The sequence below is a fragment of the Diplotaxodon limnothrissa genome, linkage group LG18, assembly GCF_057381915.1.
Source record: "Diplotaxodon limnothrissa isolate DT_005_m linkage group LG18, D_limnothrissa_male_GT1.1, whole genome shotgun sequence".
NCBI classification, from domain to species: Eukaryota; Metazoa; Chordata; class Actinopteri; order Cichliformes; family Cichlidae; genus Diplotaxodon; species Diplotaxodon limnothrissa.
The window spans coordinates 15,394,254-15,418,714 of record NC_140613.1 but is presented as its reverse complement, the minus strand read 5'-3'; the positions used below and the strand labels follow the sequence as shown (position 1 = coordinate 15,418,714).

Below are 24,461 nucleotides of genomic sequence, written 5' to 3'. Positions count from 1 at the left end.
TCACACGGCTGTGGTCTGTTTGATGCTGTGGAAGCTGATCCTGGTCGGAGAGGTCGGGATAGACATGGCTCGTGCCACTCGAACTCGAAGAGCGTGGTTGTCCTGCCAGCGGTGCCACCGTTTTCTTACTGCTGAGCGAACCTACAACGATAACAAGATATATAGAGAATAAAATAATATTACAATAAACTTCAAATTATTTTTTAAGATATTATACAACATTTTGGGAAGTCATTTTAATTGTTTAATGTAAAGATAGAGCCATGTGAATAAATAATTGTTTTAGAAGATTCTGTGCAGTCCTGTGAAACTCCATTATTCAGTTCAGCTTGTAGAAAGCACCTTTAGCGCTCCTTAACTTGAAGTATTGTTTTCTGTATGACTTCCAGTCTCTGGAAGAACCCACACTTCTTTACAACACTTCAGTTCATTGAGGTTTGTAGGCATTTGTTTATGCACAGCTCTCTTAAGGTCCTGCTCCATCATTTCAGTCACGTTTAGGTCTTGACTTTGGCATTATAACACTTTGACTCTTTTCTTTTTCAGATTCTGTTATAGATTTGCTGCTGATTTAGCTATTGGACAAATGGCTTCACATTTGAAAGAGTACTTTGGTATACAGAGGAGTTTGTGGTCGACTCAGTGACCGCAAGGTACCCAGGTCCTGTAACAGCAAAAAACAGCCGAAATCATCAGCCCTCCAACACGGTGCTGACAGTTGGTCTCAGGTGTTTGTGCTGATTTGCTGTGTTTGGGTTCCTCCACACATGGTACTGTGCTTTATGGCGAAACATCCCTACTTTGGCCTCACATGTCCAAAGGACATTGTTCCAGACGTTTTGTGGTTTGTTCAGTTGCAACTTTGCAAACCTAAGCGTTCCTGCCATGTGATTTTGGAGATGCTTTCTCCTGACAACCCTTTTAAACAAACCGTGCTTGCTCGTTTTTCTTCTAATTATACTTTCATGAACTTTAACACTTAACATGCTAACTAAATCCTGTAGAGTCTGCGATGTGGTTCTTGGATTTTTTGCTGTTTCTGTCACCAAAGAGGTTGTCACACTTGTTGATGAGCAGCTGATCGAGTGCATTTGATTAGCAGCACCTGGCTGCTACTTACAATACCCACTGCATTCCTGTGGAAGCAGTAAGGGTGTGCTAAGTTTTTAACAAGATTATAATGAGTCCTGTTAAAACTCTGATTTTCTCATGACTGTAAATGTATGTCTTTAACGGTAGACTATGAGACCGTAAACACATTAACTAATTAACTAACTAATGAAAAATAATATTCAGGTAAAAATGTTATATTAAAAAAATATAACTTTTTTGCCAATAATTTAAAGGGCTCTGTTCCCACAATGTGTGTCTTTATGTATAAATTAAACCCCATTATTATACTGATTTAATTTCTGTTTCCTCTCGATTACGATCAAACGTGACATAATCGTTATACTCCCCGTCTGTTGTCCTTTTGTCTCGATTTATAGGTTTTTCTTTTATTAAAAATTTCTGAATGTGATTCTTAATAAAAGTCACCTTCACAACCTTCCACAATGATCTGGCGTTATATTTTAAAATCAAATAAATGGTGATTTCAGCATATTTGGCCACAAAACCTAATTTCTGTCTCTGCTGCTCATCCACCTCCCCGTGTCCGTATTCAGTCCTTTGAATCCAAGTCAGGTACAAAGTTTTCCACACTCACATTAATTTTAATGACTGCAGTCAATGTTTTTTGATGCAGGTCCTGCCACTTGCTAGGACTTGACATCTTCTTAACACTTTTAGGCAGTTATTTGGGCACTTATTTTAAAGACCCCATTTAAAAGAATGGGAATTTCAATGGTCCCCCAGAACATAAAAATTGCATGCATCAAATCATTGAGTGAAACTGCTTAAAAGGCCTGGCAACTTTGCCCTGGAAAAAAAAGGTTTCTTTCTCAGAAGTTATACGTCTACTTCACTTGTGAAGAGTTACACAGCATTTTGGCTTCACTATCGGCTCAATCAAGAGTCCCAACACAATCCTCCTGACTCATTCCACCAGACCACTGAAGAAAAGCCAGTTTAATTAATATGGGTACAGTAAACTAAGAAAAACAACACTACGCATATTTATGTCTATCCCCAAAATGTTGAAACTTGACTGTGCACTTGTAACAACATGACTTACTAATTTGTTTCATGGTTTGGCTGCAAAAATTTCTGGCACAACTTCACCTACTTCCAAGGTGCATGGAGAGGATGAAAGAATTCACAATGCAGGAACTCCAGCAACACTTGAGGGAAGATGTGGCCTGATGAAGGCCCTGATGAAGGCCACAAGCCGAAAAGTGTCAGTCAATTATTAAAGTTGTTCATCTTCCCTCAAGTGTTTCATGGTTTGGCTGCCAGAAAGCATCTGATTGATTCATTTGGGTTAAGAGCGGAAAATGCGGTCCCTCTCATTATGAAATCCTCCAACAGAGTTTTATTCAGGAATCTTTCTTTCCATCACAATGATGCATATGCCTCAGTGTTTCTGTTTGCTTTGATCAATTCAAGATCTTTGACTAAAGAGCCTCAACAATTCCAGATAACATCAATATTAATCCAAAAGTCTCAAAAAGCAAAATCCTTGCTACAAAATTACAACCACGTTACCTCAACTCAAGATAATCAACTCAATCAGTATACCTTTAAGTCAGGGGTGTCCAACTCCAGGCCTGAAGGGCCGGTGTCCTGCAGGTTTTAGATCTCACCCTGGGTCAAAACACCTGAATCAAATGATTAGTTCATTCCCAGGCCTCTGGAGAACTTCAAGACATGTTGAGGAGGTCATTTAGCCATTTAAATCTGCTGTGTTGGATCAAGGACACATCTAAAACCTGCAGGACATCGTCCCTTCAGGCCTGGAGTTGGACACCACTGACTTAAGTCAACGCTTCAAATTTCCTACTAAACATGCTAACACTATGCCTCACTATATAAATAAATGCATCCTTTAGACTTGAAGGACGTAATGTTTCATTTGATTTCAATGGCTTGCCGGTCTATAATTGACCCAGTATCTGAAACTGTCATGGACCTGGGTCGTTGACCTAGTGTTTTGAGTTTGTTTGGCTTCATGAGGCATTTTGTTTTGCATTGTTTGCTCTTGTTCTTTCTTCATGGAGTATTTGTGATTATTATGTTCAGTTTGAGAGCCCTGGGGTTATTTCTTCGTACATCAAGTTTTGTTCCCTTTCGTGTCCCGTTTGTCTCGGTCTGTGTGCATCCTCCCCAGAATCTCCTGTGTTAGTTATTTGTGCCTCCCTGTGAAGTCTCTCTTGTCTCCCTGTTTATTCGCCTGTTTCCCAGTCATGTCTCTGTGTGTCTGACTGGTTGCTCTCACTCTCTTGCCCCCTGTCTGTGTCTACCTACTCGTCTCTTTCTCCTCCCTCTGTTCCCTGTATTCAGTCAGTCTGCGGCTCAGTGCATGTTTCTTGTTTTATTCTGACAATCTCTTGTCCTGTGTGCATCTTGTTCAGTTTTGGTTCCCTTGTCTCGCAATGGCGTGTCCAGCGGGGTGGCCTGGGGGGGCACAGGCCACCCCCCCAACCAGACTGACCACCCCAGGTGCCACCCCAAAGGCAAAACAATAAAATTCAATCAAATATCAAATGTCCGATTATGTTTTCACGGTGAAGCTCAGATATCCGAGTGTAAGTGAATGCAGCATCGGCTTCTGCGCTATGTGCATCACGTTAGCAAAGGTAGGAGAGCCAAGCACGAAAGACGCACTGCAGGAAACAATTTTTCGGTGAAAGAAAATGAGGACAGAATAAATGTCCCGGTAAGTAATATTAAGTTTGTTGAGTTTAGTAAACTTCGGTGAAATTAGAATACCAAGGAAAAAATAACACTTAAAGAATAATTGCAGCCGTGGAATATTTCAGACAGTATGCTACAGAGGGGAGCTAACATAAGAGTTATGAGTTATAAGATGTAATCTAAGTCGTAACATTGCTGTATGGAGCTGCAGATTTGGTTGCAGGTTAACATAGCTGGACTGGCCATCGGGCTTATTTGACTTATTTTTTATTTTTTTTGTAACGGCATGAACAATGAGAGGTGGTGGATTGGCCAGATGCAGGTCGATGTGTAGAAATAACTCCGTTGTTTGGTGGTGGCTATGGCGGGGCTTCCACAGAGGCAACAGGTGGATGAGGGAAGGGGAGGCAGGAGGAGAGACCCGAAGCAGCCGCCAGTCCGAGTGTCAGGTGAACTGAACTTCAGGTAAGAAGTTATGACCTGCAGTCTATCTGGGTCAGATATGAACTAAGTTTAGGTGGAGTTTATTTTCGTTGTGCTGACTTTTTACTGTCAGTTGCAATAACTCATACTGCGTTCTAGCCAGTTTGGAGTTTTTATACAGCTGGGTGGGTGCTATGATGTTACTGATAGTGAACTTTATTTTATTCATAAGGTTAGTTAGTAGAGTTGCCAACGGCTCCTTAAAAAAATGGAATGGTCCCTCAATCAGAGAAAATATTACACGTTTCGTATTGAGCTGAGAAGAGACGCAGTTTGTCCCGAACTTCAGCTAGAATGGAAAAAGACACAAAGCTGGATTTATTCTGTCTTTACGCTGCACAGCTGCCTCTTCTCTCATCCTGCCTCTCCTGTTGCTACTTCAATCATGAAACTGATCGATGATCAGCTGATCGGCTTTTCTCTCTTGTTTGTTTATCGCCCACTTTGCGCCAGAAAGACGAAACCAGCAGATGTTGCGCTAAACAACAGCAGCACGTTTAAGCTTGATCGGCTGTTGTTAGAATTTATTTAATATTAATTTCTAGTATCAGCTGATGTTTGCTGGAGCCACAGCTGTAAAGCTGCTGGTCATGATGTCGGTTTGGATATCTGGTGAGAGGGAAACGTGAAGACCACCCACCAGGATCCTTTTTTATGTAGCTGACAGCTGGTAACTGTGCAGGGGCGGGTCTAGCAAAGTTTTGCCAGGGGGCCAGGTAGGGCATTAACAGGGAAAGGGGGCACAAAGAAATACTTTTCTTTCTTATTCTCATTTAAAATATCTAGCTTTTATTAAATAATTATCTAAATCTTACAACCAAAGTTTTTATCTGACGTAAAATGTATAGAAATCATACATATACCAAAAAGACTGTACATCACTGTCACAACAGGGTTTGTTTTCATTCAAAGGCTTTATGGCTTTAATACCTGGTGGGTCGGTCTGTAGTCAAAATGCCCGATTTTCTGTCCCAGTCCAGCCCTGCAGGTTATACTGGCAGTGTCACCATGCCAGCTGAATGTATTTCATCATCAGCCAGTGTTGTTCTTTATCAATATTACCAAAGTTTACCATAAGGCAGCATAGAAAGTTTTATTCAAATATTAGTCTTTTCAGTTGTTTCTCCACTTTTTTCCTGTTTCAAAATCAAACACCAGTTTGTGAGAAGATTATCTTCTTTTTTTAACAGGCAGAGAAAGTTTTACATTGGAACTGGCTAATTTGTCAATTGTTTGCTACAAATGTTCGTATTTTAATATTCAAAAATGTTTTTGCCCAAAACATATGTGCAGTATATGTCAGTAAAAATACTATGCAAATATTGCTGTCCTTGAATGCTGAGTAAACACTGACAAAGCACTGATTGTATCTCTTGTACTTTATCAACGCAGTATCTAAAAACTTTGCACCGTAGTGGTTAAAATCTCATTCTAATAAGAGTTAAAAGTGCATTTGGTTATTAGGTTTATAGGATTATTGAATTATGGTTAATGGTTGGTAGAATTTTTTTTTTTTAAACATTATCTGCCAATTAAATCTGCCACCCTTCTCCAAATCTGTGCCCCTACCTGGCCCCCCCAACAAAAATTTTCTAGACACGCCACTGTTGTCTCGTCAGTTAGATTATGTCCAGCCGTGTTTCCCAGGTGTTTCCTCTCTGCCCTTAATCCTGGTGTGTATATGCCTGTGTCTCCTCCGGCCTCTTCTTGATCTCCCTCATTCCTCTGGCTGTGTATTCTGGCTGTTTAGTTTCTTAGTGTCATTCCAGTTTTGTTTTGTTTAGTTTTTCAGTTAGCTTAGTTTCTGAATCCAGCAGTAAAGTGAGTTCAGCCCTGCATGTGTGTTCTGCGTTTTTGGGTCCTATTCCTGCCTGCCTCACACAGCGTTATGACAGAAAAAGGATGTTTTGACACAAATTCTTTCAATTAACACAATTAACACTCAATTAACTGACAGTAGTAAACATAACACGGTTTGACTTTGACCACTGCAGAAGAAATTAATAATTGGATCCCCTGGTACTGGATATTTTTGTCTTATGAACCATGTCAGTAGCCAATAGCTAGGTTTCATTTGACGTAGACGTGACGTCGACGTAAAGCGCGAAATTTGACTGGCGGTCGGAAGTGAAAAAGATAAGCGCAAAATCACAGACAGACAGTACGCAAAATGCCTATGTCCTGTTGTGTTTACGGATGCTCCAGTAGGTCGACCAGAGAAACTGATAAACGGTATTTTAGGGTACCAAAAATAGCCCAACGAAGAGGAGAAAATGGAAAATTCTAACCGAAAAACGTAGGAAAAAATGGATTTTAAATTTACGTTTACAGTCGGGAGGAGCAGAGTCTGCCAATGCCCGTGTCTGCAGCGACCACTTCGTCAGAGGTAATGTTATGTTTGCAAACGAACTTATTAGCATTAGGTTGTCGTTAAATTCTCGTTTACTTAGTGCTTTTAAGTTAGTAGTCTAATATTGACTTGATTGGGACTATAGGCTGCCCAAGTGCTTTGGATGACGAAGAGTCGGAGGACTGGGCTCCGACGGTCAATCTCGGCTACGAACGAAAACCCAGATCGGAATCAGTTCTCAAACGAGAGAAAAGAATGAAGCTTAAGGCAGAACAGCATCGATGTGCAGAGGCGATTTTGGATATGCAACAGACGGCTGAGAGCCCGGATTTGAGCCTAGTGACAGTGGAGAACAGGCTACTAACCCTGCCATACAATTGCAATGAGCTGCAATCACTTCTCCATCCTCCTTTGCAATTACCCAAGTCTTCAGAGGTGTCTCGTTAGACCGCTGAGAATGGTTTACCTTGAAACAAACAACTGTCACTCTAACGAAGTCCTAAGGATGTGGCATGTTTGTTGACGTTAAAGCCGCTACCGCTAACTGTTAGCGTGTTTAAGATAAAGCAATATAAGAACAAACACTCACCCTTGCAAACACCAAACTGTATCCATCACGGAGACGTTTTGTTCCAAGGTTGTGGACCCACCCGCTGACAAAAAAATTGTACGCCTCCAGACTCTTGAAAGCTTTCATTTGCTGCCTAGTGTAGTAAGAAGTCTGGAGGACCAAGTAGTTGGTGATATCCACAGCCTCGATAGTAGGCAAATCCTTTACTTCTGTGGTGTATTCGGACATTTTCAAAGAATACGGATCACGTCCGATATATTTTTTAACTATCTGTTTATATCTCTCCCGAGAAACGGGGTCTAAAGTTGCACAATAGCTGCTCTCCTGACTCTCCACAGTGTCCTCCATGTTTACTTCCGCCCTCCACTCAAAAATCGCGCTGCCTCCGCACGTCATCAGAACCACGTGACCGCAACCTAACTATTGAATCAATTTCAGTTTGAGTCCTGCAAATAGATCTATTAGTCTCTCATTAGTCTTGATTCTACTTGTGTTAAGCTCTATTTATGTCAGATGATATATAAACTATACTGACCATTCTCAGATCCCTGTCCGTCTTTCGGCAATAAAAAGCTGGATAGCTCCAAATTTCCTTCCAACTAATGAAGCCAAATCAGGGGTTATATTAAAGTGTCACACCCACCCTGACAGCTCACATAAAAAGGGAGCGTAAGTTTTGATGACATTTCTATATTTGTGGTATTTGTCATTTTGTATTTTGTTTTATATTAGTGGAGCATTTTGTAGCTGTGGTTTGAAAAGTGTTCTACATATTTATGCACTATTTCTTTTTCTAAAAATGATACTAAAGCCAGACAAAGACAGGAAGCCAGAATGTCCATATGGACAAAAACCAAAATCGGAAAACAACAAGCTGTGACAGAGCTGGGTGGTTTTTATGCACTATACTAGCAAAATCATATAATAAATAGCAATAGTTAAGTCAAGCCTCCTAATTTTTCATTTTTTAAATAAGGACCGCTTTACAGCAGTCGTTTGTAATGTGGCCTAAAGTCACACAATTGCTTTTTTCGTTTTGTTGTTTGCCACTCAGAGTCTTAAATTGCAATTAATATCTGTTCAAATAGGATGACTCAATTTCTTCACATCACGTCATTAAATTAACAAACTCTTTACCCCCGAGTTTCAATAATTTTAGGGATGAGAGCGCGCAGCAAGAGAGTCCTTCATTTTTTTTCTATCACAATTTATCACAATTTATGTGTAATCATAATGGCGTTAATGACTTTCAACCAGCTGGAGTTTTGGTAATTTGCTTTTATTTCAATCAGGCAAAAATGAGACAGCCTCATAAAAGTTTTCTATGCTGTTATTTCACTGACTGCACGGAAACTCTTTGGCATTTTCTTTTCTATTACAGCTACTTGATCCTCCCCCTGGTTGAACATAAAAATGTTAACTTGGAGGCAAGTTAGAAAAACAATATTAAAACGAATTAAGGCTATCAATTTATGGTTTTATTAAGCTTGTGTATCAAAGAAAAAAACCCAAAGACATTGACAGTAAAATTAACATCATAAATAACGGGCGTTTTGCTAAACTCCAGTGACTCACCTCTCCGTTTAGAAAGCAGTAAAACACTGACACAAAGAACCCCTGCAAAATAAGACACATTAGAATTAGAAGCAGAAAATGTGCCTGTATTATGTAATGGCACTGTAATTAGACGCAATCATTATAAAGAAAAGGCAAAACAAATTTCCAAAGCAAAATATAGAATTTTTAAAGCTCTACTCGAACCCCCCCTCCCCCTACTCAGCCCTACATTTAAGCACAGGAGATAAATAAATAAATAAATAATAGCCACAGAGCAGAAATCATGCCCACATGGCTCTGTTATTCCTGACAGCTGAGAGCACTGAACATGAGGTAGGAGGGCCATGTTGTGTGTAAGCGCAGCCAGGATGCTACTTCAAATCATCTTCCCACAAGAAGCCTTAGAACCTGAAAAGTCGCTCTTTAAAGTAGCGATACAACTCTGAGATAAAAACACATTAAGAAATCAGAATGATTCATATTTTTAGCTTTGTGGGCAGTGAGTGTGAGCTTTCAAACTCTGGCCACTGTCACACTGTATTATTAATCATAATCTCACCTGAAAAGACTGTAGAAAGGAGTTGAAATAGATGAACACAATTTGCGAGATGTCATCCTCCCCCGGATTCACAAAGAAGAGCATGTAGGTGATGCCGAGCAGAGGTAGCAAGACTAGTGTTGCTTTCACGGCTTTTCTGTGAAGACAGAGTTGGAGTCTCATTTATAGAATTGCAAAAATTGAGCCTTGAATGTCAGCCCAGTGGATTCTGGAAAATGCATGACTCTGTGTCAGCGGCAGACAGGGATAAAAATAAAAATGTCACCCTCCACCACATGGATGTTTCAGATTAGAAGATGGGCCCCTTTTCAGGGGTAGCAAAAATATGTATGTCACATATAATTCTAGCTCTTCTGTAATAATTTTGACAGTGTGAATAAGAGCAAAGTTTAGCTTTCTTGGTTTTGCAATGCAACAATAAGCCATCACATCTATAGATGAAAATGTGGATGATTTATGTCCTCCTCCACTGCATCCATAAACCTCCTCTGTGGTCCTGTCACATGTCCAACATGTCCACTACGCCTCCTCTGAGCACGTCCAAGCCAATTTTGCTTCGGCTCTCTGAATTTGTTTTTCAAAATAAAGCTCAAACTGTCCCATACTTTGAAATGTTCACAAGAGGATCCAATAAGCAGACACAGCAGGCACTGGCAAGTGGATGGATAAACTAGAAACCTTAATCTAGAACTCATAGACAACCAAAAGCAGTGTGAAGTGTGATGGAAAAACTCAAATGAATCCAAATCCATGGAATCTAAAACCCAACAGGAGCAATCCAAAACACAGGGAGGCAGCAGAAAACAAGGGAGTCTCGAGAACAGGCGAGAGATGTAACAACGCCTATACGGACTAGGGAGAGGGATAATAAGACACAGGAGAAATCAATCAAATCAGGGTGGAAAAAGAAAGTGAAAACACATAAAGCCACATGAGGAAAACAAAAGGGCAAGTAAAAGAAAGAAGGACAAAAAAAACCAATACTTGCAGAACAAAATACACACAGGCTCAGACAGGGAAAACTCTGAAAGCACTCACGTGAGAAAAAGATTCAAGATCATAAGGGCAACAGCCAACCCTAATTCAAGGAATAACAGAAAAGACCATGGTGGGGACTTTTAATATGAGCTATGACAGTCCCATAATTTAGGGATGACCACAAACCTTTCTTTGCCCTTACTGATTATAATTTTCATTTTAAAACAATCGGTTTTTTTAAGGTCAAGAAGTTCAGCTTGAAACCCCTGTGCTTCATTTGCTTAAATTTGTATGGCTCACAACAACCACCAGCAATCCAGCCCCAGCCTGAAAAGACTACACTCAGATTGTCTGAGCCGTGACACTGAAAACACTCTGTGCGCTTGAAATAATCCCCACTGGAGAAAAACACACTTGACACAGTAACAGCAGGTAGGTAAACAAGCTCACTCTTTTAGCAATTTCAGCCATTCCAGATCTACAACCTAACAGCATAATTCAGGTATGCACTCAGCTCGTGCCTCTCAAGCGCACGCTAAATCTCTGCTCTCTTCTCAGGCACACAGAATCAGACAAACCCAAGGTTTTTCCCCTTTAACTGTTACTAGTGCGTGTAAATGAAAGAACTTCTTGCATGAAGTATTGCAACTGAGTTCACTAAGGTTGAGGCGTTTGTCTTGAATCTTTATTTTATGGGTAAGAAGCACATTTGTAGTACTTTTGCAGTGTCCTGTAATAAGTTACAAGACAAGACAATATACTTATTTTGTTTCAGGCTTATATTATTATTATTATATACTTTATTAAGCACACTGGTTACCAGGTTAGACCTGTGTTGGACCCCTGTTTGCCTTTAGAACTGCATTAATCCTTTGTGGCATAGTTTGAATAAGGTTCCTCAAACATTCCTCAGAGACTTTGATCCGTTTTAACATGACGGCATCTCGCAGTTGCTGTAGATTTGTCAGCTGCACATTCATGATGTGAACCTCCCATTCACCAGATCCGAAAGGTGCACTGTTGAATTGACATGTGGCGACATGCTTCAAGAAAAACTGAACAGGATGGAGGTGGACCCCTGCCTGGTGGCTTGGATCTCCGACTACCTCACCGACAGACCACAGTACGTCAGGCTGAAGGACATCACGTCTGACACAGTGGTCAGCAGCACAGGAGCACCACAGGGAACTGTGCTGTCCCCTCTTCTCTTCACCCTGTACACCTCTGACTTCTGCTACAACTCTGAATTATGCCACATTCAGAAGTTTGCAGACGACACAGCCATCATGGGGTGTATCTGGGATGATCAGGAAGAGGAGTACAGAAGTCTGGTGAGGAACTTTGTCGCATGGAGTCACACAAACCACCTGCAACTCAACACCTCAAAGACTAAGGAACTGGTTGTGGACTTCGGGAGGTCTAGAGCAGGTCCACTGCCGGTTCAGATAGAGGGGGAGGAGGTGGAGGTGGTCAACAAGTACAAGTACCTCGGGCTGTGGGTGGACAATAAACTGGACTGGTCATGCAACACAGAGCACCTGTATAAAAAAGCCCAAAGCCGACTGTACTTCCTCAGGAGGCTGAGGTCTTTTAACATCTGCAGGAAGCTCCTGAGGATGTTTTACCAGTCGGTGGTTGCTGGAGTACTTTTCTATGCTGTGGTGTGCTGGGGGAGCAGCACAGCAAAGAAGGACTCATCCAGGCTGGAGAAACTGATCAGGAGGGCTAGCTCTGTGGTCGGCATGAAGCTGGACACTCTGGTGACAGTGGCAGAGAAAAGGACATTAAAGAAACTGATGGACATTATGGACAATGCCAGGCATCCTCTGCACACGGCCATAAACAATCAGAAGAGTCTGTTCAGTGACAGGTTGCTTCTCCCAAAGACAAGAACTAACAGACTTAAAAACTCCTTTGTCCCACACGCCATCAGACTGTTTAACTCCTCTCTGGTGGGGAGAGGGAGGGGAAACAGGAGGACAAAGGAGGGGGGAACAACTAAGCTGTAGTGCCTCTTCACCTCACTGTACAATACCTTTTGTGCAATACTTTTGTAAATAGTCAACGGTGCAATAGACTCAATACTTGAAATGTGCAATTCACTTGTATTTTTATTTTTATTCCTATTTATTCTATTTATCCCCTTCGTATATTTTATTTATATTGTCTCTGTATTTATATATATGTGTGTGTATAACTCTGTAACTTCTGTCGGTGCTGTGCTTTTTTGGAAATCGAATTTCCCAGAGGAACCCACCCGAGGGATTAATAAAGTTCTATCTTATCTTATCTTATCTTATCTCTTATTTGGCATTTGCGAAGTGAATTTATTGTCATGTCGAAGAAACCACTTGGAGATGATTTGAGCTTTGTGCCGTCAGATGATGGGTACACTGTAGTCATGAAGGGATGGAGGTGGTCAGTGTTTAAATGATGATCATGTAGTACAACAGGGCCCAGTGTATGTCAAGAAAATATCCCCCATACACCATCACAGCACCACCAAAAGCCTGAACCATTCATACAAGGTTGGATGGATGCTTTCATGTGGTCTATGACTCTACCATCCAAATTTCACAAGACACCAAATCACAGCACAGTTTTTTAGTGAAGTTAGTTTCTTTTCCCACAAAATTTCCAATACTTAGCCTTAAAGTCATAAGGCAAAAGTCACAACCACAATAACAGATTTCTTCCTTAATAGCAGTTTGATTTAATTATCATTAACACCGGACCCTTTGATCACCAAACATCTGTTCACTGATAGGATATTAACGCTCTTAGATTTGTATGAAATGAGGTCTGATGCTGATGATAAAGGTTTAAATGAGTCTAATCACTCTAAAAATGTGCTTCTTCTGAAACACTCCTTAATGTCCTTGAAAGAAGGAAGACAAAGTGTACTGCTCCTAAATTTATATGCAGTTACCAACAGAATCAACTCACCTGTACTGTATTGTTTCTGATGTGGTTGAAGCTCTTAGTTTGGTCATAAGAATTCGAACTATATTGAAGAGGAAAACAAAGTTTATCTAGAAGAAGAAGACATAAGGAAATTATTACTTTAAAATGCTGTGCTAATGACTTATATTATACAGAGGGGAAAATATCAGACAGCTCAGTCAGTGTTGAGCTGGGAGAGAAGAAGTAACACTCGTCACAGCATATAATCTTCCTTAACAAGACAGTGATTAATCATATTACATGTTGCTAAGGACTTACATAAGCACAAACATTTATGTGAAATCAATTTCTTATTTTCAGAAGTCTTTTGTTTGGAAACCCTTAAGACTACAGTTCTGTGCAAAAGTCATGAGTCATCCCTCATTTCTTTATATTTAGCTTCAAAGGAGTCAGAAGTTTTTCTTTGGACATTGAGTCCTTTTTAATTCATTTTCAGTCCAGTCCTTGCACCTGACCATTTTCAGTGGGATGCTTTTTGTTTGTCAGTTCACTTAATGCTGACCACTGGCCATATGTAAAAACATGAAGCTGTGTCCTGCTTTGGGGCTGTATTTTTCATATGGAATCAAAAATGCAGAAAAGTGAAATTAATTGATATTGATTAACTATGTAATATCATATCTAAAGCATCTGATTGGCAACAGCTTGGGGGTTTTTTGTATTTCAAACAATCTATATACTAAAGTCTTACCTGGATAGAAAAACACAGTGGAATACTATTAGTCATGGATTGGCCTCCACAGAGCTGAGACCACAACATTGTTGAAAAAGTGTAGGATCATCTTCATGGAGAACAGAACAAAACACAACATCCAAAGAAAAGCTTTTGATGTCCTTCAAAGAAGCCTAATTCTGAAGACTACTTAAAGAAATTACAAAAAAAGCTTGTCTAAGAGAGTCCAGACTGTCCTGAAGAATACTTGAAAGTCAATATGTTGGTATGACCAGCTGGTCGTGCTGCCTTTGAAGCTTGCTGGTATTGTAAAAGTTCTTTTTCGAGCCTGAAGGCTGCTTAAAGGAATTGCTGGAAAGCTTGCCGAAGAGAGCTCAGGCTGTGTTGAAGAATAAAGGTGGTCACACCAAAAATGTTCCATGTTTGCACATTTCAATAAATGGCTGCACAAAATATTCAAAAGTGAGGGGCTCAGTACTTTTGCACTGTACTGCTTTTGTGACTTTCTAATCTAGTCACTGCACAGAAATGCAAAAAAAAAAAAATCAGTATAGGGCAGATTTTCTATGTTAATTAGCAAATAATGTCAAATTAATGGCAATAAATTTACAGTCCGTTTTCTTTGTTGTAGCTCACCAAAAGCACAAGAATAACAGGTCCCTGGTAAATGTAGTCCATGTATTTTCCAGGTTCTTTACCAAACCAGCATCTGTTGACAGGAAAAGAAGAAGAAACGTACCGTTAATTAAAGAAATTATCCAGAAAACATTCTAATTATGTGGCCACAAATTATTAGGGGATTTCTTACTGTTCATTTTCATAATACAGCTTTCCTATGGCCCAAGCCACAATTATAGGACACGGAATACCTGGAGTAACAAGGAAGAGTCGTGTAAGTGGAAATAAAATAAAACGTATTTGGTAAACAGATTTTTTTTTTCATGGAATTGAAGAAAGAAGGTCAGAATAATAAAGACAAAAATCAAAGATTGTTTTTTTTTTTCTTTGCTTTTCGGTTTTTGTTTTGTTACATGCACAGCCATGGGGAGGGGGAGGGGATAACAAATTAACACGCTTCAACTACAAAGAATCAAGTTAAAACAGAACATGCTCCAATTTTTACTGCCCTCAAGGGTTATAGAGTAACGGCAACAGTAGCATAATCTCTGCCAAAAGGGGCTTCAGAGTCATACCATATAACTCATGAATCACAACTGCATGTAATGTATATCTGGAAAAAGTTTTGATGTTGATGCTTTGACAAAGTAAATAGAAGGTTTTTCACATATAAAACAAACAACATGCACGTTCAAATCAAAACAATCTTTTTTAACTGCTTTAATAAAACAAAAAAGGACCAGTTCACCATACCTCTAAAATCAGTCACTGCTGAAGGCCATGCGTTAACGTGTCAAATCAGCGTGTTAGGTGCCAGGCCTGACAAAGTAAGACCAAGTGTGCTTGAATAGGCTGAGATTTCTTATAAAAAGCATTGACCTCTCCAGAAAAGAGCAACTGCACTGACCGTATCAATCAAACGCGAATGCAATCACCGTTCAGAGCATACTAATTTTATTAGCTGTCTTCAGACTGTTTTTCATCAAATTTTTCGTTACATGTAACATATAACAGCTTTGCAGGAGGAAAATGTCCACAAATCGGACGAAATGTTCGTAAATCTGAAAAGTATCAGTAAAATCACTTTAAATAAAACACACATCAAAAGCAGTTTTGATCCCAGCTCATCAGACCTGTGGTAGCGGACAGATTTCATGCGCCCCACTTCTATCACCTCCTAATGAAATTAATTAGAAGCCTCTCCAAATGAAACCCAATGAGAAAGCACCTGCAATAACCCCATTTAAAATAAAGCATATATTATATTGTACATACTCTATGATTGTTAATATGAAATTAACGACTTAAATGGATAATACTTTATATATGGAGGTGGAGTGGATGAGTGGACCTGCAAATAGGAACTACTCTGCTAATCTAATCTTTTTGAGACAAGCTGCCAGTACTTACTATTATATTCTTATTAAAATCATATTAGAGAATTAAAAATCTGATGAATATGTGTGAGATCTTTTTTTTATTTCTATTTCAAAGCTAACATTAGCTTCCCAATAATATCATCCATCTGTCATTCACCGTCATCTACTCTCTACATCTGCTGATAAGACTTCATATTTTAATCTTGTGCTCACAAAGCTCCATTAACTCATTTTCTCATGACCTAGTTTGAAGTAAAGTATGAGGGGTTTTTTCTTTCTGCTGAGCACACTATGTCCATTACATAAACAGAAGGAGAAAATCTCAGTGTTTCCGGGAAGCATGCGAGCAGAATACTTTGTGTATTTCTGTCCCTGATGATGTTGGCTCTGTACAGCATATAATATGCTTGATTTATCAGTCAAGGTGAGATCATTTATAGGGTCATGATGGGATATCTGCTGTATATTCAGGACTCAAAGTCAAGCACGCTGCATGCCGGTTCTTTCATTAAATTAAAGTCTTATCTCGGATATGAACCACTAAAGAGTTTCCCTCCTCTTCACTGGAGAAGTGATTGTACTCTCAGGCACATGTTCAGTTCAAACAATAACGCCTGATAACAGTGTTTTGTCACAACCTGGTTTTCAATTAATGCAAGAAAAGTGAAATTCTCCTTTTGAGTATATGTATTGTTTGACAAACTGTTCTTTTTCTAATTTTGAGCACATTCACCAGTCACTCTGTTAGTTACAGCTTGCTAGCGCCATGTTGGATCCAATTTTGCCTTTAAAACTGTCTTAATATTTCATGGCATAGATCGAACAAGGTTGAATTCCTCAAAGCCTTTGGTTCATACTGACATAACAGCATCACACACACAACAAAACCAAACGTGTGCCATAGTCAGCTCTACAGAAGACAAGCGAGTATTAAAGGAGTGACGTTTTGTCACTGTGGCAGGTAATTTCAAATGCAGTGTTTCTATCAGCTTAACAAACAAACTGTCTGTGTTCAGTTTATTTCGCAGTTTTTTTTCTAGCTGAAGGTCCAGCTGCTGTATTTCACAGGGAGAGAAAAGAAAGAGCGCTAACGTCACTCAGAGAAAGATAAGAAAGGCAGGACAGGAGATGAAGAACAGAGGTTAGATTTAAAGGTAAGGACTGCTCAGTAGTGTTTGATAAATTGGATATGCAAGTTTTCAAATTTTTTAATCAGGTATGTACAGGTCTGTAAATGCGACATGTTTTTTTTTTTCATATTGTGAAACATGCTGCAAAACAAACTGAGCAAGACTAACTGTGCTATTTAACCTCCTAGGACCTGGCATCCACATATGTGGACATCACATTTTGGGTTATTTAGACCAAAATACAGTTTTGCTCTACAAGGGCCTGATATCCACTTATGAGGACATTATACTGCTACTGTTCTATCAAAATTTTAAATGAATATCCTCATATGCGGCTCTCATTTTTCATAAAAAGAAAAACAAGGTAAAAAAAATGCATGCCGTGGAAGAGTTTAGGTCTTAGGAGGTTAAAGGTTGCATGAAAATACTCTGCAGGTTAGTGCAGGATAAACTGGTTAACTTGCTGCACTGTGGTGGATTTAGATCAGCTGATCACAGCCGCTACATTAAGAAAACCTACTGGAGCTCTCAATAGAAATTATTGTGAGCTGCGATTCTTTTTCCCCACGCTGAACCACAACTAATATTAGGGTTCCCTCACCTGCTGAATCCCACTTTAACCTCTTCGCTACTCATGTTCCTCGTTAGAGGCAAAGTTACCCTCTACAATGTAGGCAACAAAAAACAGAGCTATTTTTCATTTTCCTTCTTTTTTTCTGCTCATGTTCTCTTTAACTGATTCAAGCTGAGTACATTTAAGGATTATTTCAATTTACATAAAAATTGTATACTTATATACTAGTATTTTATCATCACATTGCCACCTCTGTTCATGCTGTTTCCACCATTCTGACAGTGCTGCAGAAAATATTGAGAGTCATTAGGCCAGACAACATTTTTCCAATCTTCTGTTGTACAATTTCGGTGAGCCTGTGTGAATTGGAGCCTCACTTTCCTGTTCTTAGCTGGCAGGAGTGGCGCCAAGTCTGATCTTCTGACGTGGCTGCAAGGTCTGAAGAGCTGTGCATTCAGAGATGCTCTTCTTGGTTGTAATGAGTGGTTACTGCTGCCTTTCCACTAGCTTGCAGCAGTCTTTCCATTCTCCTCTGACCTCTGATATCAAAGAGGTATTTTCACCCAGGGAACTGTTTTTTGTTTTGTTTTGTTTTTTTGTTTTTTTTAATCGTTCTCTGTAAATTCTCAAGAGGATTTATTAAAAAATCCCAGCTATGTTCAAAGTCGCTTAAATCACCTTTCTTCCCCATTCTGATGCTTGGTTTGAACTTCAGCAGGCCGTCTTGATCATGTCTACATGTTTAAATGCATGTGTGCCCTGGTTGCTGATTTAATGATTACCTGATTATGTATGTCCTTCAAGAATCAATAACACAAATAAATAAATATTTGACATTCGTACGAGCCGCTTTCCAATTTTTTTTCTGCTGTACTTTAACCTTCTAAAGAAATGTCTTATAACCTTATCAGCTAGTTTTTAGAGAGATCAGAGTATAGTAAAATGGGAAAAAAAAACTTAAATACAGTGACAGATTTTAATAACACAGTGGATAAAAATATCATTGCTGTGCCCTGTTTTTAGATTTATTCAAGGCCTTTGAAATGGTGCATTTTACACAATCCACTCATTTAAAAGTATTGGTTCATCAAAGGAAAGCTTATGTTCATTGTGTCCAAACAGATGATAGCTTGGCTTAAGGTAAAGGTAATGTCACCTAATAATACTTTGTCTTATTTTGTTTCATTTTACCATTTTATTAAACTAAAGTCTGTATATTCAGCCTGTTTATGCTTTGAATAGAGTTTATAAAGCACTATGGTTTTTCCATAGAGTATGAAATGTGTTTCATAAAAAAATGCCTTGAGCTGAATATAGCATGACAAATGCATTGATAACAATCATACTTACACCAGCCGATAAACAGGAAGACCCACTTTCTCAGCTTATCAGTTGAATATGTCATTACAATGGCTGTGTGAAGGTAGCATCCTTCAACAAACATCCAGAAAAAGTTTGTCACCACAAAGTAGTTGTATATAGTCGTTATTAAGCGACACCAAGGCTGAAAAAAAAGAATTCAGAAAAGATTTTAAAGACTTTGTATTGGTAAATTAACACCTCAGTGATACTTTCAAACCCCATAACACATCACTACTGTTACCTCATTGCTCTCATGGATATTGTGGTCAATCAGCTGAAGCAAAAACCACATAACATTCCTCAGTATAAAGGTGGTGATTAAGTTCCAGTGGATGATGTTTCGAAGACATCGTATGCTCCTAAAACAATAAGCCAAACGCAGACGGCTGATTAAGATGTTTTGAAAAACAAACTCAAGTCAGGTCAGTTTAATTACTGCATCTAGACCGTTTAAGCACACGACACATGAACCAACGTGCTATCACAGAAACAATACAAAATGATTTAAGAACAAGAAATAAAATATAATTATTTAAGCTACTAAATTAATGAAATTAATGAATGAAAATGGCACAATAAATTAAAACTACAGTAATTTGAGCTGAAAAGAAAAGCTAATAAGAAGATGTAGGTTTTCAGTTGGATTGGGTTACTGAGGAAAATGATCTAATCCAGAAACAGAGACAATTCCAAGGCTGCGACTAAGACTGCAGGGTGATCTGCACAAGCCAATTACTGTAAGACGTTAATCAGCGGACATAAGTGAGTAGGGCTGTGCGATATGACCAAAATCTCATATCCCAATATAAGAATTCTATCGTCCGATAACGATATAAATCACACAAATGTAACATTTTCTGTAAATTCTGTGAATCTCAGGCAGCTCATCTTGCCTTAAGTGTTTCCAGCTGCGCGTTGCGTACCTGGAGTCGAGTGTTTTAACCGATGCATGAAACTATACATTTTTAGGCATAAGTTGTAACAGCTGCTGTTTTCTTTGTGAGTATTTATTACACGGCGTGCTGCGGGGAAACGCCTGCTCTAACGTTTGAGTCTAAGGTTTATTTTTTAGCACCTGGTGGATCTTTTTTACTTCTCATCAGTAAATAATCTGCTCTTTCACGTGATTCAGCTTATTTTGAAAAGTCTCAACAGGATCTTGAGCTTTATTGTGAAAGGTTTATGTGGAACATAAACAAGCGGACACGCGATGGTGTTACCGTCATTGTTGCTAATGACAACGCATAAAAACAGGCGCTTGTCCGTCCACAGTGTGGTTATATTAAATATAAGAGAAAGAGAGAACTTTAAGAAATTAACATAGCCACTACAGTGACCATCAAAACCATAAAAAAAATATTGCCGTAAACAGTTTATTTTGCGACACCACGAAACAAACGATAGCGTCAAATGAAACGATAGACGTTTTTATATCATCATCCGATATATATCGTTACATCCTATGCCCTATTAGTGAGTGGCATGGGATGTAGGACTGTAAAATGTCTGATAGATAACCTGGAGCGAGCCCATTCAACCTCTTATATGTGAGCCACAATATTTTGAAATTCAACCTGTATGTCTCAGGAAGCCAGTGTTGCGTTTTAAGACAGGGCTAAATACGACTGTGCTTCTGACTGTGCTTCTGTGTACCTGTCAGAAGTCAGCATTTTGAACCAGTTGTACAATGCAGCATTAATTCTAAGAAGTGAGATCGTATGAAGAAAAAATTTAGAAAGCTGTCGCACAATGCAGGAGAACGACTTGGAAAGATAGAGGCAGTGTGGTTAAGGACAAAACTGATAGTGCTGAACAGGATCCTTCATCTGCTGGAGTAAGGAGAAATAAATAAAGCATTTGTTTCTCAAGGCCTTGACAGCCTCCTGATATGTGTTTAGAGAATGTCTTAAAATTTCACAAGGCACTTTTTTTCTGCTTCTTTTGTGCTCTCCTGCATCATTGTCTAAGTGTCAAAAGTTTAAAAGTAAAGGACAGTTTATTCACAGTGAGATGACATTATAGGCTGGAATATTGACAGAATAAGTTTATACTTGGGATGAAGCCGCTGCAATGGTATGCCCGGTTATTGGCTTTTACACCTTTGATCAATTTTCTGGCAGTTCTGTAATTGCAGTCAGTGTGTGAAAACTGAGCCTTTTTTAGGCCAATCAATTTTTTCCAGTTGCCAGTTCCTGTTTGCAGGCAATTATTACGAGATTAGTTTCGAACTACATAAAACTTCATGATAAACTAAAAGTGTGCTAACTCTAAAAATGCATGTATAATGTTTGTGTGCTCAGATTTGACACAGTTATGACTCAGGGAACAGGCACTTTCATGCAAATTAGGGTTTTACTTTTTTTAAAAATGTAGACATCTTCAGCTTTAAAACACTGCTGAAAGTTAATCTTTGTACAAGATTTAGCACTGACTTATAGTTGCAGGTGATTCTTCAAATGCATTTCCCGAAATGGCCAAGAATAAATATATATGTGGAGAAATCGTTGCTGATTTCTCTGTGAAGTCTAGGGAGATTTAACCTCAGAAGACAATAACTATTTTAGTCTCCATGAAATAATCGGTATTTGCTTTCAGAAGCCCATATTGATCTAACCTCAGTACACAAAGTATCTCAGGATGCTGGTGTTTGCCCTCTTTTGTCATAACTGATATATCGAGTGGGAGTGTGTGTGTGTGTGTGTGTGTGTGTGTGTGTGTGTGTGTGTGTGTGTGTGTGTGTGTGTGTGTGTGTTTTGAAGCCAGGATATGAAAAGAGATACAACTTCAAACACAAGTGTTGGGAAACGCACATTAGGCCCTTCCGTGCCTGAGTGCTCCATCGCGGCTGAGCTGCAGAGTTCTATTCATCTGACATAAGCAAGTTAATGATAAGCAGTGTGAGTATGATGTGGATTTCACTGATTGTCTTCCATGAGGTGCATACAGGACACGTTTCAAATATGCACTATTTTTGTACTTGCCTTAAGCACAAGAAGAGAATGAAGGCCACGACAAGAGCTCCCACAGAGATGCAATGGCCTAAGTAGTTGATGATCAGCGCTATTTTATAATGCATCGGATATTTTCTCTGAAAAGACAGCCCATGAATTACTTCTTTATTGTTACAGCTGCATAATAGAAACAAAGACAAAGCAATGTATAAACACAGTGGAAGAACCTATCTAGTGCATGCAGTTTAACAACAAGAGTGCCTTTTCCCTGCAAATTTTAGATGTTAATACATGTTCAGTGCACTAATAGGTCGTCACAAGTAATTACATGCTTAGGTCGTGACAATAGTAGAGGAACCAAGAGGCAGTGGCATGCAGAGTGCATTCAAATCCAAGCTTTTACATTACTGATGCAAATAATCATTCATCTTTAATGAAGCAGTTAGCAAAGTATTCTATGCTTGAATGAAAGTAGGTTTTTTGTCTTTTAAACTGTTCCATTTGCAAACATTATTGAGAGACCTAATGATCCCAACATTGGTGGAGCAAATACGTTTCCCTTAGGCTGCAGTTAAATAATTTTAGTCCGAGATTTTTGAATTTGAATGATAACAAGAACATAATTTGTATGAGAGGGCTGTCTCTACATCATTTCAGCTGCTACTCAATCCAGGCTTCATTGTACTGAGATTTAACTATGATTATAAAAAGCAAATGTCATTGACATACTTCAGTCTTGGCTTAAAATTATCTAAGAATATAGAGCAAGACACAGAATCGGAGCCACAGTACGAGGTAATCAGGCCAAAACTTGCTACATACAGTGCATCGCTCCTGCAGTTTGTCCTCCGGCTTTGTTTACAAAGACACAGACAATACTGCTCAAAAAGAACATGTTTTAAAGTGGGGGGGGGGGGGGGGGGGGGGTTTAACCGCACCGCATCATAAAGGGACATACGGTTCTGTTTGGTTCTTTTTCATTGTTGCATCCGATTGCAATTTTTCTGACGATGATGAGTGTTTTTCTGAAGAACTGCAGGATTTACTCCCGCCTGCAGTCACCTACCTTCTCCTCCAAAATGGGTTCACAGTTGGAGTAATTACTCTTCAGCGCCCATGTTCCGTTATCCATACATTCCCTGTAAGCGCTCCCTGCAAGAAAAGAGAAAACGGTAAAGCTTTGGCATTCTCGCAAACATATTGTTTTAAAATGCACGTTGAGCTATAAAGATAAATACAGATCTTGCATATCGTTAGCTTCATAGCATAAGTGCCTAAGTCATTGACTTAGTCAAATGACTTAGGCAATTATGCTATGAAGCTAACGATATTCATTATTCCAAAGCACTGCAATCAGCTAAGTCAAGAGCAGGCATAAACCAGTGATTTGCTGTTACAGTAAAGTGTTTTCCAAGTAGGTAAGCTAAACCATCCTTGTAATTTCTTCAGAGCTCAGTTCAAAGTTGAGCACTACTATCCGTCTGACTCTCACCCAGAATACCAATTTAGCAATACAAATTTTTATTCATAGGGGGAAATGCAAAGCCTCTTACTCTGTCAGTTTATTTGCATATCTCTTAAAACCCGCTCCCCATAATCAACTTTGAACTGCATTTTCCATTTTGAAGTTCTTCCTTGTGCATTCAGTGGGTTCTTGTTATCTCTTTAACACTAGGAAATGTATAGAGGGCAGGGGGGAACACAGCAGCATGTTTCTGCCTTTGTATTATTATGATGGCCAATTAAAGTATTCATTTAATCAATTTTATTCCTTTATTTAACTAATTTGTGCAGTTTTCCAAATCCATGCAATCATTAATGTAACTTATTATCCTGCAAGGTTTTTATATTGTCCTGAAAATAAGCATTGTTGAATGAATAAATGCATTCCTCTGAACGTTTAGAAAACTGATATCATACCCAACTGTAAACTGCAACATTCACATTAACCCATCTTAATTCAAACATTCTTGTCAACAACAAAATAAAAAGCGAGGACAACGTCCACCTCAATTTTTGAAGCAGTGGCAGGAACAGAGTAATATCCTTTGCATTCAATTTAATGTTATATAATGTGACAGTTTTGACAGCAGAGACCACAAAACTGCTTGTGGCAGCTACACAAGACAAGGAGAAATAAGATTTAAAATGAGCTTGGTTTAAGCTCTTCACTTGACTGATGGCGACACGTCGTGACTGCAGAATGTTTTGTGCTCTTCATGAGGGAAAATCCTAGTTCTCAGCCATGTGAGAGGGATCGACTTGTGCAGGCATAGTGGCAATTCAGTGAAACCAATAAAACAACTGACTCTGTGGTATACGACACCGTGAATTAGTTTGTTTTTTTTATGTATTCTAAAACCATATTCATCGTGTGAAACTGCCTCAGTGTGTTTATTGATCAAGTGCCATGTGGCATTCAGCAAAGTCCCGGTGCATTTAAGGTTCCATGTCTGCAGGGTTTAAAGTTTGATTCAAACAAATGAGAGAACCTGCATTTTTTTTTAAATTTGTTGT

General features: G+C 39.1%; 1 protein-coding gene across 1 annotated transcript in view; it reads right to left on the bottom strand.

Annotated features, from left to right (window-relative positions):
- crhr2 (corticotropin releasing hormone receptor 2) overlaps window positions 1-24,461 on the bottom strand; it is a 43,699-nt gene continuing 19,238 nt past the window's right edge. Inside the window, exons 3-12 of the mRNA XM_085377333.1 lie at window positions 23,011-23,096; window positions 21,975-22,081; window positions 19,235-19,352; window positions 18,982-19,135; window positions 14,739-14,799; window positions 14,567-14,639; window positions 13,240-13,325; window positions 9,316-9,451; window positions 8,775-8,816; window positions 1-141 (exon numbers count right to left, since the gene is read on the bottom strand). Coding sequence (XP_085233459.1) covers window positions 1-141; window positions 8,775-8,816; window positions 9,316-9,451; window positions 13,240-13,325; window positions 14,567-14,639; window positions 14,739-14,799; window positions 18,982-19,135; window positions 19,235-19,352; window positions 21,975-22,081; window positions 23,011-23,096 — 1,004 coding nt within the window. The remainder of the gene's footprint in view (window positions 142-8,774; window positions 8,817-9,315; window positions 9,452-13,239; window positions 13,326-14,566; window positions 14,640-14,738; window positions 14,800-18,981; window positions 19,136-19,234; window positions 19,353-21,974; window positions 22,082-23,010; window positions 23,097-24,461) is intronic.